This window comes from Silurus meridionalis, chromosome 28 (assembly GCF_014805685.1).
Source record: "Silurus meridionalis isolate SWU-2019-XX chromosome 28, ASM1480568v1, whole genome shotgun sequence".
Taxonomy (NCBI): Eukaryota; Metazoa; Chordata; class Actinopteri; order Siluriformes; family Siluridae; genus Silurus; species Silurus meridionalis.
Window position 1 is genome coordinate 5,359,599 of NC_060911.1, and position 12,955 is coordinate 5,372,553.

Genomic DNA, 12,955 nt, shown 5'->3' on the forward strand with positions numbered 1-12,955 from the left:
TGTATGAGCCACGGGAGCATCCTAAACAACCCCCCTGTAGTAAACATGAAGGGCACTAGATAGTGCACATGTGTAGGGAGTAAGAAACTGTTTGGGATGTAATCAAGCCGTCGTGACTCTTGGACGCTTGAAGCCAAAAGAGTAACAAGGTAATATTCATATCAACACTGTTTTTTTGTAACTTTAGCTCAAATTTTGAAGCACAAACCGCCTTTTTATATCAATACTGTATCACAGAGGCAGAACCGAGCAAGTGCTAAAGGCTTCCAGAATCCAGTTAAATCGGGATTTATTTACAGAATTTATACACAAGAGTTCACTATTCCTGCAAATGTTGGTGAATAGTGAAGACTTGGAGAAAATCAGTATAAAGTGAATCTTTCAATCCTCCCAGATACTTAGTAAATACGCAATGACACATCACACCATGTGTTGTATAGTTTGTTTGGTGCGCATGCGCAGTCAGAGGCTACCTGCCATAAATGGTAAGGATGAGTGATGCTCCTTGTTTTCTTTTCGACCTCATACCAAGTACTTCCATTAGATCCATGAGGATGCATTTGGACTGTAATTTATATCAACTGTCTCCTACAATGACTTTGGAACTGGAGTTTGCATGGATAGTTCACTAAATTTAACAGTGATGGAACTGAAATAAATGGACTAGATAAGGATGGGTTCACTTTTCAGTCCAGGTTCTTTTAATGTTTCCTCCTCATACCATGGAATGGTTCAGGCTCTGGGTTAACAATCAGGAGGTCAGGATTTAAGCCCCAGTATCGCAAAGCTGCCACTGTTGGGCCCTTGAACAAGACCCTTAACCCTCTGTGCTCCAGGGGCGCTGCATCATAGCTGATTTCAACTTCCTAACATCGCAAGGATATGCGAATAACTTTATATTTGATTTTATATGCATTTATGGGAAGTCATTAGAAATGTGGGGAAATGTATAAAAAATGTATCATATACAAACAAATAAAAACCTTTTTTTTGTTCATAAGCTGACAAACATACAATAAAAAAAAAAAAAAAAAAAGGTTTGACTGATTTAATTGTTAGTATAATTTTGTGTTATGATCTCTCACACACAGCACAAAGATGTTTTAAACGAATGTATGTAATATTGGGGGAAAATAATTGGGCACCCTAAATTGTCAAAACATTAACCCTGTCGCACATACATTTAAAAAATATTAAATAAAAAAATATAAATACTAAAATATATAAGGATAATATTATAAAAAAATATGGATATATATTAATAGCTGAAATATTTTTATATTTAAAAAAAATTATATATCTAAAAATATGTGTATGTATATGTGTATATATATATATATATATATATATATATATATATATATATATATATATTATTATTATTATTATTATTATTATAAAAAAAAAAAAAAAAGAATGAACACTTATTCCTGAGGTACTTGGTGCATCTTCTCTTCCCTCCACCATTTTGAATGTATGATATAATATCTCAAGACAACAGTTTAAAGGAATTGTGAACAACACTTTGAGTTCTGGACATGGTGGTTTGAGACATGATTCTGAACTTTAATGGTTATAAATGGCTTTCAAAATATTTGTCCACTGTAGTGGATGCAAGGGTTAAGTATTGGCAGGTATCTCAGCTTGTAAATACTTTAGGAAGCCTTTAATTTTTTATTAAATTATTTTTGCCCAATCTTTCTCAAAGAAGGCTCCTCATTCTGTGAGATTCTTGGCTCGTCTTGCGTGCTCTGCTCTTTTGAGGTTAATCCACAGATATTTTTTCATTTTGTTTAGGTTCTGGGGAAAACCTTCGTCTAGTGTGTCTTGTAGTAATCCATTGTTGATTTTGAGGTGTTCTAAACCTTTCCTGTTTTAAAGGGAGACATTAAAAACAATCAATGCTAGCTTACATATAAACTAGATCTGGTGGGTGGGGTCTTAATACCAGTCCCCTTATCTATGGTTAGTGTGCTTTTAAAACCTACACTACAGTTTAGCATCTGTCATGGGCCTGAAGGAACTTGAGGGGGGTTCCTCATTTTTTTTGTTTATTTTTTCAAGAATTTGCTGCTATTGAATTAAATTCATTCTTTTCTCTCTAAGTAAAATGTTCCCTCTGCCACTGGTTGCAAAACAAACCCAAAGTGTGTTCGATCCAACCCTGTGGGAGGTGTTTTCCTTTCATGAGATTCTTTGTTTATTATGTCCAAAAAAATGAAAAGTTTTCTCAAGACAGTTTATTTGGTATTTCTCTCAAAGATTTCAGCGTTTTTTCTTTCAAGATGTTTTCTTTGTCTTCCTCTCAGAACGATTTCTTGGTGATGTGTTTTTGGTTCTTTCACTCAATGTTTTCTTTAATGCTTTCTCTCTGAAGGTTTCCATGGTTCTTTTTCTCAGAAAGTTCATCTTCTTTCTTTCCTCTTCTTAGGAAGTTTTCATTGAGTTGTTTTAATTGTTCTTTCTCTCAAAAAGTTTTAAAACTCAGCCGAACCCCCAGTGTTCCAGTTCAATAAAATTTCTTAAATACGAACTGAGGAAGCTGCTAACACTTTGCTTTGGTCTTTTATGGTAACTTGCTCCTGCTTTTTGCCCATAAACGATTAAAAGTTTTAGAGTGCTAGGCATCAGCTCAATGGCACATATCGCCTCTGATTGTTGGGAGAAAGTTTTGAAATTTGCATCACCTGGCCTTTTCTAATAATGATTGTGAAAAGGCCATAGCTCCAAGGAGCTAATTAAGGTCTGAGACCTCAGTAAAAAAAATAAATTGCATGGTCAGTTTCCCATTTTGGTGTACTTTAAAATGATACAAAACTAAAATAATACTTTATACTTTAACCTTGTGGCTTTTGGAAATTATTCCTCTTCTTCATCTTCTAAGATTAAGCTTAATGGAAATTGTGACCAGATGTCCCCAATCTTTTACATGCACCTATATATTAATGCTTATGTACTCTTACTAATACATGAATGTTCCTTAAAAGCAAGTCATACCCAGTTACATTTTTTTTAATTGGGACACCTTTCCAGCCATACAGTGCCCTCCACAATTATTGGCACCCCTGTTTAAGATGTGGTCGTGGACTTCAAAAAATTCTCTTTTTTTTAAAAACAACATAGAACCCAAATGCAAAAAAAGAGAAAAATCCAACCTTTTATTTAAGTACATTACTTTGGTGGTAAAAAAAATCACACATTTAGGGGAAAAAAAAAAAACTTGAAATCATGTGTGCCACAATTATTGGCACCCCTAACAATTCCTCTGAAAATTTTAATTGTTTTTTTTTTTTTATATATATATTTTTCTGTAGTTGCTAAGGTTGGTCAGGGTATCTAGGGACTTTTAATTAGTAATTCATGATTTCCTGTTTCCCTGGGGTATAAATATGACGTGACACAGAGGCCTAATTCTCTTACCCATTTGTCAACATGGCAAAGACAAGAGAACACACCATTCAAGTAAGGCAGATGTGTGTCGACCTTCATAAGTCAGGCAATGGCTACAAGAAAATAGCCACTCGCCTTAACTTGCCGGTATCTACAGTCAGAGGAATCATTAAGAAGTTTAAAACAACTGGAACAGTGACAAACAAGGCTGGAAGAGGTCCCAAGTTTATCTTGCCACAACGCACAGTGAGGAGGATGGTAAGAGAAGTAAAAAAATTTCCCAAGCTCACCGTCACAGAATTGCATCAAAGAGTGGCATCTTGGGGTCACAGAGTCTCCAAAACAACCATCAGACGCTCTCTACATGCCAACAAGCTGTTTGGGAGGCATGCAAGGAAAAAGCCTTTTCTCACTAACACTCACAAACGTAAACGTCTGGAGTTTGCTAAGCGGTACTGGGACTTCAACTGGGATCGTGTGCTTTGGTCAGATGAGACTAAGATTGAGCTTTTTGGCAACAAACACTCTAAGTGGGTCTGGCGTAAAACAAAAGATGAGTATGCCGAAAAGCACCTCATGCCCACCGTGAAGTATGGTGGAGGATCTGTGATGCTGTGGGCCTGTTTCTCTTCCAAAGGCCCTGGGAACCTTGTTAGGGTGCATGGCATTATGAACGCTTTGAAGTACCAGGATATTTTAAATAAAAACCTGATGGCCTCTGCCAGAAAGCTGAAGATGGCCTCAACCCAATCGAAAACCTGTGGAGCGAGCTAAAGAGAAGAGTGCATAAGAGAGGACCCAGGACACTGGATGATCTAGAAAGATTGTGCAAAGAAGAATGGTCAAAAATCCCTCTCTCTGTGTTCTCCAATCTTGTGAAATGTTATAGGAGGAGATTAAGTGCTGTCTTGTTGGCAAAAGGAGGTTGTACAAAGTATTAACATCAGGGGTGCCAATAATTGTGGGACACATGATTTCAAGTTTTTTTTTTCTTTCTAAATGTGTGATTTTTTTACCACCAAAGTAATGTACTTAAATAAAAGGTTGGATTTTTCTCTTTTTTTGCATTTGGGTTCTATGTTGTTTTAAAAAAAAGGAGAATTTTTTGAAGTCCACGACCACATCTTAAACAGGGGTGCCAATAATTGTGGAGGGCACTGTATGTGCTTCTTCCCATTCAATTTTCTCTTGAACTAGGAGATTTAAACCTGTTCCAACATGACAATGCCCCTATGCACAAAGCCTGCTCCAAGTACCTGACTTTACTAACACCTTTGTGGCTGAGTGAGCTCAAATCTCCACAACCACTCTCAGGAATCTAGTGAAAAAATCTTCCTAGAAGATTGGAGGATATTATAATGCAAATGGAAACTAAATGTGGAATGGGATGTTCAAAAAGTACATACAAGTCTTATGGTCAGGTGTCCAAAAACGTTTGTCTGTAGTGAACATGTGTAGTGAGTCTGGTCTTAACTCTGGTCCTGCTCATTTCATGGACCTAAATGAACCTTCTCTATTTTCTGTGCTTATGCAGGATGGCAGAAGGCTTTCTGATGGAGGTATGTGTGGATTCAGTCGAGTCGGCAATAAACGCAGAAAGGGGAGGTATAATTGCAAAAAGCCTGTTCGCACCCACATCGAATAAATAATCATTTAAATTATATTCATTGTCAGTTCTCGAAACCGAGTGTTGCCATGACCAAATGTTTTCCATCGTATTTACTAATAAATCTTAACATCGTTCTCATTACGGATGCAGGTGCTGGCCGTATCGAGCTGTGCTCCAGCCTTATTGAAGGTGGCATCACACCCAGTGTCGGTGAGTAAACCTGCATGTGTAATTCACTTATCATCATTATTAACATAATTTTCTGAAGGCGCCACAAGTCCTCGCAGAACTACCCCCGTTGTTACAGTAACGTTAAAAAGGACTGCAGTAAACTCAACATTTGGAGATTCTTTTTCTCCATCACTTCTTATCTTGATTTTTCGGTGTATTTTTATAAATTGTTTATTCCATTCGGCAGACACCCCGTGATCACGGGAAAACAAGAAAGAAATATAATTATAATGCATGGCCTCTTAGGACTTCAGTACTAAAGCCGACATAGCGGAACTGCTCGTTCATGTTTTCTAAGTGGTACCATTTACAGTCTCATGTACCGCATCTTTAGGCTGCCCATGTGTGACCATCCTCATCCGACGTGAGTGGTTTTTTCATTTGGATGGGAACTCCATCCATAAGTAGTGCATGAGGATGGATCAGACAGGTCCGTGTAAAAACTGCCCGGGCCCCTCACATCGCTGCTCGCAGCTCTGTTAACACACATGGACTCGTCTTTCCTCAGGTCTGCTGCAGGTGGTCAAGGAGAACGTGCAGATCCCTGTGTATGTGATGATCCGACCTCGAGGAGGTGACTTCCTCTATTCCGAGCGTGAGGTGGAAGTGATGAGGAGGGACATAGAGCTGCTGAAGAGACACCGAGCTGACGGTTTTGTGCTGGGGGCACTGACCGAGGATGGACGTGTCGATGCCGAGCTTTGCATGGAACTGCTGGGTAAAATCCACATTGAGGGTCCTGGAAGGAGGATTAAAAGGAGATTTTGAATGCTAATGTGGCTATCAATGGCATGTAGTGAGCAGTTACAACTTGTCTATTATATGAAATAGACAGTTGTATAATTCCTTTATATATGTGTTTTGTTTATTGCTTGAGTTGCAATAATAATTAGATTCAAATTGTATTTGCTTGCATTTTAAACCCACAGTTTTCCCATATATTCAATTTTAACAGTAGGCCGAGCACGTAATAAGTATTTTGGAGAGCCTGGAACTCCTGCTTTACTGTTTCAGACAGATTTCTACTTGTATAAACAGAAACAGCAAGACGCATTTTAAAGCAATTTGTAGATTTGAGGAGTAACGCAGGCAATTTCTTGACCTGGCAAGTACATATAGCAAAGAGAGAATGTTATATGCTGTGAGGACGGGGATGCTGGAGATATGAATCTATGGCCCAAGCAGGACTCCAGTTTTTGCATTTGTTTTGTATCCATATGATACTGATAGTTTTGGTTTTATTGATCGTACAACTTCTTCTGAAATTATCTTTGTTAGTCTTCTGGTTTCTGTCTTCAGTCTTCCTGTTTGAAAAACGCAGAATCACAACCCAGCATGCAGAGTATTAATGACATATTTACCGAGTATGTCTCATTTCCTTTTTCAGCTACCTGCAGGCCTTTGCCAGTTACATTTCATAGAGGTAGGTATCTCTGTTGTTCCTTATCCTTCTGCTAAATGTTGAAGGAAATAAGATTCTTAATAATTAATATGGTGATTATAACAGGTATGCATTGGCACATTTCTGAATGAGACATTCCTTTTCTGTTTCAGCATTCGATATGGTTCACGATCCAGCTGTTGCTGTAGAAACCCTGATCTCCCTTGGCTTCGAGAGGATCTTGACAAGTGGATGCGACAGCTCAGCTTTGGAAGGTTTACCCGTCCTTAAACGCCTCGTGGAACAGGTCTGTAAAACAGGATGTTGTCTGATATCGCGCAAAAGGGATTGACAAAATGTCCATTATAATTATGTACATAATTTGATTTGATTTGATTAAGTATTAAGAAAGCCTTCTTTCGCTTGAGCTATAAGCGGAGTCAGTTCAATCCTCTTTAATGGTGTGTTTACTCTTAGGGAAAGATCACAACTGGTTTGAAAAAAACATTTACTGAAATCCAAAGCAATTTGACCAAACATGGTTGGCTTGTGGGCATTTTTTTAGGTATACTTCAATTGAAAAAACAATAGAATTGTTTTAGGGATAAAACTAATTAAGTTAAACCACTTTTTTACATGTAAACAGTACTCTGTACTTTTTGGTAATACCCCACATCTTTATTTGGCTATTATATTCCACTTTTTCACATATCGTGCTGAAAAAATATCTTCATCCTCACTTTTCTAACAAAAGTCCCATTGCAGTATGAATAGATATTTGCATCTATCCATGATTCTCTCTCTCTAAACTGGAGGGCCAGTTCTAGCTGACGAGAAACAGCCCCAAAGCACAATGTTTCCACCACCATGCTTCAGCATGCTTCATATGATGTTATTTAGGTGATAAACATTCTTGTACACACAGTGCCTGTGAAACGTTTGGAAAACACACGTGTGTGTGTGTGTGTGTGTGTGTCCCTTTTGTTTATGTGCAAAAATGTTTACTTTGGCCAAACAAATATCAACGTAGAGTGTGTATGTTGGTACAAATAATCAGCAAAATCCTCCCTTCTCATGAAAAACAGCTTTTTTTGTGTAAAGACAAAAAAGGTTTTTTAATATTTATTTGTAAGTTCTGCACATATCATTCGATTTTGGGGAAAAGACTAATAATGCAGCACATTTACAACCAATAATACTAAGGATCTGAGCAGAGTTTGTACATTTTTTATTTATTGAAGCTTTGCAAGAATTCTAGCAGGTTTCCTATATATATGTTAGGTAACCTTGAGTCGAGGTGACCGGTGGTCTTTTTTCATTTCTTCATTTCTTAATTCATTTTTTAAAAAGACAGTCTTACACAGCTTACAAAAAAAATTCACAATGCTAGGGGAAAAAATGCTAAAGTAGAACAAAAAATATTTTCCACAAATCGCTATTTGTTATAACGTAAATGCGTGAGTTTGGTGACATTTGAAGCTGTACATGTGGAAAGATTTTTTCGCCCATGCAGTTTGTCTTTTGAGTCTAAAATATATAAAAGCTGTTTAAACCCATCTCTCTTTTAACCGCTTGAACTTATACCATGTCTCTCGCAAATGTAATTGGTGAAAGCGTTTTTTATGTCTTGCCTCTGTTGTTGTTTTTTTCTGTGGTATGGAACTTTCTTGCTAAATGATTAGTTTTTTGCGTGTGGGTGTTTTTATTTTTTAATTATTATTATTATTATTATTATTTTACCCTGCATGTCGTGTTCAGCTGAATCACAAAGCTTTTCATCTTCTTCTTCTTTCGGCTTCTCCCACAGCAGATCATCCGTCTCCATACCCCCCTGTCCTCTACATCTGCCTCTTTCAACCCAATGACCTGCATGTCTTCCCTCACCACATCCACAAACCTTCTCCTTGGTCTTCCTCTTTTCCTCCTTCCTGGTGGCTCCATCCTCAGCATTCTCCTACTGATATACCCCATGTCCCTCCTCTGTACATGTCCAAACCATCTCAATCTCACCTCCCTCACCTTGTCTCCAAAACGTCCTACATGCGCTGTCCCTCTAATAAACTCATTTCTAATCCTGTCCATCGTCATCACTCCTTAACATCTTCAGCTCTGCTACCTCCAGCTCCACCTCCTGTCGTTTACTCAATGCCACTGTCTCTAATCCATACAACATCTCAGGTCTCACCACAGTCCTATAAACTATCCCTTTCACTCTCACAGATACTCTTCTATCACAAATCACTCCTGCTATCACTCTTCTCCACCCACTCCACCCTGCCTGCACTCTTTTCTTCACTTCTCTAACATACTCTCCATTACTTGATGGAGCTTATCAATTTATTTATAGTCATTGTGGAGAGACGTTGGAAGTTTCTGATTTTGTAAGTTTGTGAAATTGGCCAATTTTTGACTAACATCTGACCTTTCAAAACCAAACCACCTCCATGCTAGTGATGACGATCCAGGTATTGGAATGAATTTTTGCATGGATTTGAGGTTGCTCTTGTGAATTCGTGAACATTTCGTGAACACTGCAGCATCTGGATTGGTTACAGGAATTGCATTCGATAATATGTTTTAGCGCATCATTAAAACAACAATTACGATTTTATCCCACACGATATATATCGCACGCCCCTAAGGCGTACTTGTTTAGGCCCTCAGGCCTGAGCAACTAAGACTGGCGACTCCAATCGCTCAAATGGATTAGAAATGCCACAGTCATGGAATTGACCTTTTGTCACCCGATTTAAACAATAAAACCGAGAGTGCAAAGGGTGAATGAATGTGATCAGTTCTGTTTGAGTGTTGAATGTGAACTACTTAAAATAAGGAATTTAATTTAGAATGTAAGGTTGAAAATCTATTTATTTCTTTTTTATTTAAATTTTATCTAATCAATTTCATTAAATTTTTTTTTCAAAACACTATATAAAATTTATATATATATATATATATATATATATATATATATATATATATATATATATATATATATATATATATATAATATATAGTGGAACCTCGGTTACAATTTAATTGGTTCCGGTACTTTATTCGTAACCTAAAAGTTCGTATCCTGATACGCGTGGATAGAGCGTGGGTGGCGATAAGAAAAGAACCGACTTGCCTGTGATTTTTTGGTGCGCGACGTTCATATCCCGAAATTTTGTTCGTAACCAGGGCAAAAATTTTGATGAACTGCGATTCGTAACCTGAATTATACGTATGCCGGGCGTTCGTAACCCGAGGTTCCACTGTATGTATATATATATATATATATATATATATATATATATATATATATATATATATATATATATATATATATATATATATATATATATATATATATATATATATATATATATATATATATATATATATATATTTTTTATATATATTTTTTTTTTATATATATAATTTTTTTTAAACACTATTTAAATATATCTATACATTCCTATTTCTGTGTGTTTTGGTAAATAATGGTGCACAGGTTGTGTTATCCTGCATAGATGTTCATTCCTGAGCTGATGCAGGAATTGATTGTCACTCTTGTAGTTATTTCTTTCTCATCAAGGTTAATAATGTGCACTGGAAATCTTGGCCCTTTGCAGGGTATTGTTAGGTATTGTGAGAACATTGAGACAGTTGCCCTAGCTCTGGGTATTCACATGGGCCAAGGACAACAGAGAGAGAACAGCGTGAGAACATTGTGGTACCACTACTGGAGCACTGGCAGTAATACAAGATAAATGGCTGAAAAAGCAAGTAAACCTGGAGCAAAATCAGCCAAAACCACAGGCATTAATGTCCAGCTTAGCTTAATAATAGACATTGCATTATATTATTAGAAAATCACACACATACAAAATTAAATGTTTTCTTCTTTTATTAACTGTGTGACTTTTATTGACTGTGTGACTTCATCATGAATAACGTGTGCCGTCTTCTGTCTCTTTTCCTCCGACAGGCAAAAGGCCGGATAATTATAATGCCAGGTAAGAATTAAAATTTGCTCCAAGAGCCTTCCCGCACCTTTGTTGTTGCATATGAATTCACATGTCCTTCAGTTTAATCATTGGGATGAATAAGATGTTCTTAATAAGTGTAAGTTTGTCCCTGATGAGCAAACTGCTGGTGACTGTGGCAAGGAAAAACTGCCTAAGATGGCCTAGGGAAGGAACCTTGAGAGGAACCCAACTCAAGAGGGAACCATCCTTATCTGGATGGCAGCAAATGTCCATTTATTACAGCTAAATGATGTTGAGGTGTAGTGATGGTGATCAAGTTTAAACTGTAGTCCTGAGTCAGTGTAGCAGACTTTTAACATTAAGTACAGTCCAAATCCATAGTCATATGGAGTTTCGATTTAGGAAATTGGGACTGAGATTTATTCCTAGTGAAAAAGCTTTCCTAATACAATATATGGACAAATGTTTGTGGACCATAGGATTTGTAAGTGCTTTTTGAACATCCTAATACACATATAATGCCTATTTTGCTCATTCATCCAAAAAGGCGGTAGTAAAGTCAGTCAGGTGAGGAGGTCTGGGGTGCAGTCAGTGTTCATATTAAATTTATTCAATAAGGTTGAGGTAAGAGCTCTAAAGCAGGTTACTCAAGATCTTCCATTCAAACCCATGTGGAGCAGATTTTCATGGAGCTGGTGTTGTGCATAGGTGCAATGTCATGCTGGATAACCATTTATAATGGTATATTTGATTGTTCCTCAAATGATTAAATACAATTCAATAGGATGAAATAGGATTTAGATTATTATCTATTACCCTTCTGTCTCCTGTTCTCTGGCCTCCACATGATATGCACAAGAACATCACGCTTACCAATTTATTTGTGCAGATCAGGGAACCAACTGTGATTTCAAACAGGGTTTCAGTATTAGTTCGAGGCTGTGGGTTGTGTTTAAAGCCAGTTGAAGACAGTTAGAGATAAAGGCCACCTTTCCTTCTATCTTTTACCTTCAGTATATCGATTAAGTGAAGTTGTACCCACTGTAGCCTCTTATTCCTGTTTCATACTGATTGAGTGGAACCCGATGTGCCGCTGTAATTTTTTTGTAATACACTAACAGATGGCAGCACAGCCACAGGGAGCACCGACCTTCATAAGTCAGTGTGAAAAAGACATTGTCCAGTGTATTTCAGAAGATGCTATTTTGACCATGGTACCACGTTCTGACCACCTGCGTCACAGAGTTCTCCTCACTGAGTTTCTCACCAGATACAGCATTGATCTCACTTTCACACCCACCCTACTGGCCAGATTTGGCTCCGGTGCACTTTACCCTCTTCCACCTGAAGATGAAGATCACGCTTTAAAAAACTAGGAGCGCTGTATTGCTGTTTAAGGGGACTATATTGAATTCTTTAGACGGGTGTAAGTGTAAATTACAGATCTTCATTTTCTAAAATGCTTAAACCAGTCTATCTGAAGTCGAGGGCACTAAGGTCACATTTCTTCTCCATTAACTACACAGGTCTATATCTGTATGATTTTATGCATTGTTCTGCTCCAACATTATTGGCAGGATACAAAGCAAACAGCATGATAACAGTGACTTTACAAACTATTTTCTGACAGCCTTCATTCTGCTTTCTTGTGTCAGGTGGAGGCATCACCGAGCGTAACCTGCAGAGGATACTCGAAGGCTCCGGTGCTCAGGAGTTCCACTGCTCGGCACGTTCCACTAAAGACTCGGCCATGAAATTCAGGTAAAGGCTGCAAAAATAGGAATTTTTCGTTCACGTCCCGTCACGCCATGCCTTTTAATGTCTCGTTGTTTCTTCACTACAGGAACTCCAGTGTGAGCATGGGAGCCTCCCTCACAGCACCCGAGTACTCGCTTAAGGTTGCCGACGTAGGCAAAGTGCGCACTCTTAATGCCATTGCCAAGAATACACTCTAGTGGCACTATGAAACGGGCTGGGCTCTTTTTAGGGAGCAGGTCCTCCTTGAACTGGAGACAGTCCCTATGTCTGTTGTACTATTTCAATTCAGCAGGTCATCATTGAACCGAGTTTTGTCTTTCAGTTTAGACCAAAGTAACCATGAGCCAAGATGCCCCTAAAACTTGTAATAAAAACCTTTATTTTTGATTTTTTGATGGCATTTGATTATTTTGAGCCACAGCAGGTTCAAACACTCGCATTTGATATTCTTGCTTCACCGAGGTTTATTGACCCGAATGTACTTACTTCGTCTCATCGACGTCGTTACGACCCGAAATGGCAGCAAATTATTAAGTAATTCAACGTAGCCTCGCTTTATCCACTCTCCCAATGTTATTTCCTTTCTCGAATGAAAATTCAATCGTTACTATA

General features: G+C 37.8%; 1 protein-coding gene across 1 annotated transcript; it reads left to right on the plus strand.

Annotated features, from left to right (window-relative positions):
* The first annotated feature begins 16 nt into the window (after positions 1 to 16).
* On the plus strand, positions 17 to 12,730 carry cutc (cutC copper transporter homolog (E. coli)). Its single transcript, XM_046842573.1, has 9 exons — positions 17 to 149; positions 4,925 to 4,995; positions 5,150 to 5,209; positions 5,739 to 5,948; positions 6,618 to 6,653; positions 6,785 to 6,918; positions 10,585 to 10,612; positions 12,241 to 12,346; positions 12,429 to 12,730. The coding sequence occupies exons 2-9, from the start codon at positions 4,926 to 4,928 to the stop codon at positions 12,538 to 12,540; spliced, it is 756 nt and encodes a 251-aa protein (XP_046698529.1). The 5' UTR covers positions 17 to 149; position 4,925; the 3' UTR covers positions 12,541 to 12,730.
* Positions 12,731 to 12,955: the final 225 nt, after the last annotated feature.

Bases quoted from the DNA above. Each gene is read 5' to 3' on its own strand.
- cutc (XM_046842573.1), top strand. From the start codon at position 4,926: ATGGCAGAAGGCTTTCTGATGGAGGTATGTGTGGATTCAGTCGAGTCG. The intron at 5,210-5,738 runs GTGAGTAAACCT...GTCTTTCCTCAG, and splicing joins TGGCATCACACCCAGTGTCG to GTCTGCTGCAGGTGGTCAAG. The intron at 6,654-6,784 runs GTAGGTATCTCT...TTTCTGTTTCAG, and splicing joins GCCAGTTACATTTCATAGAG to CATTCGATATGGTTCACGAT.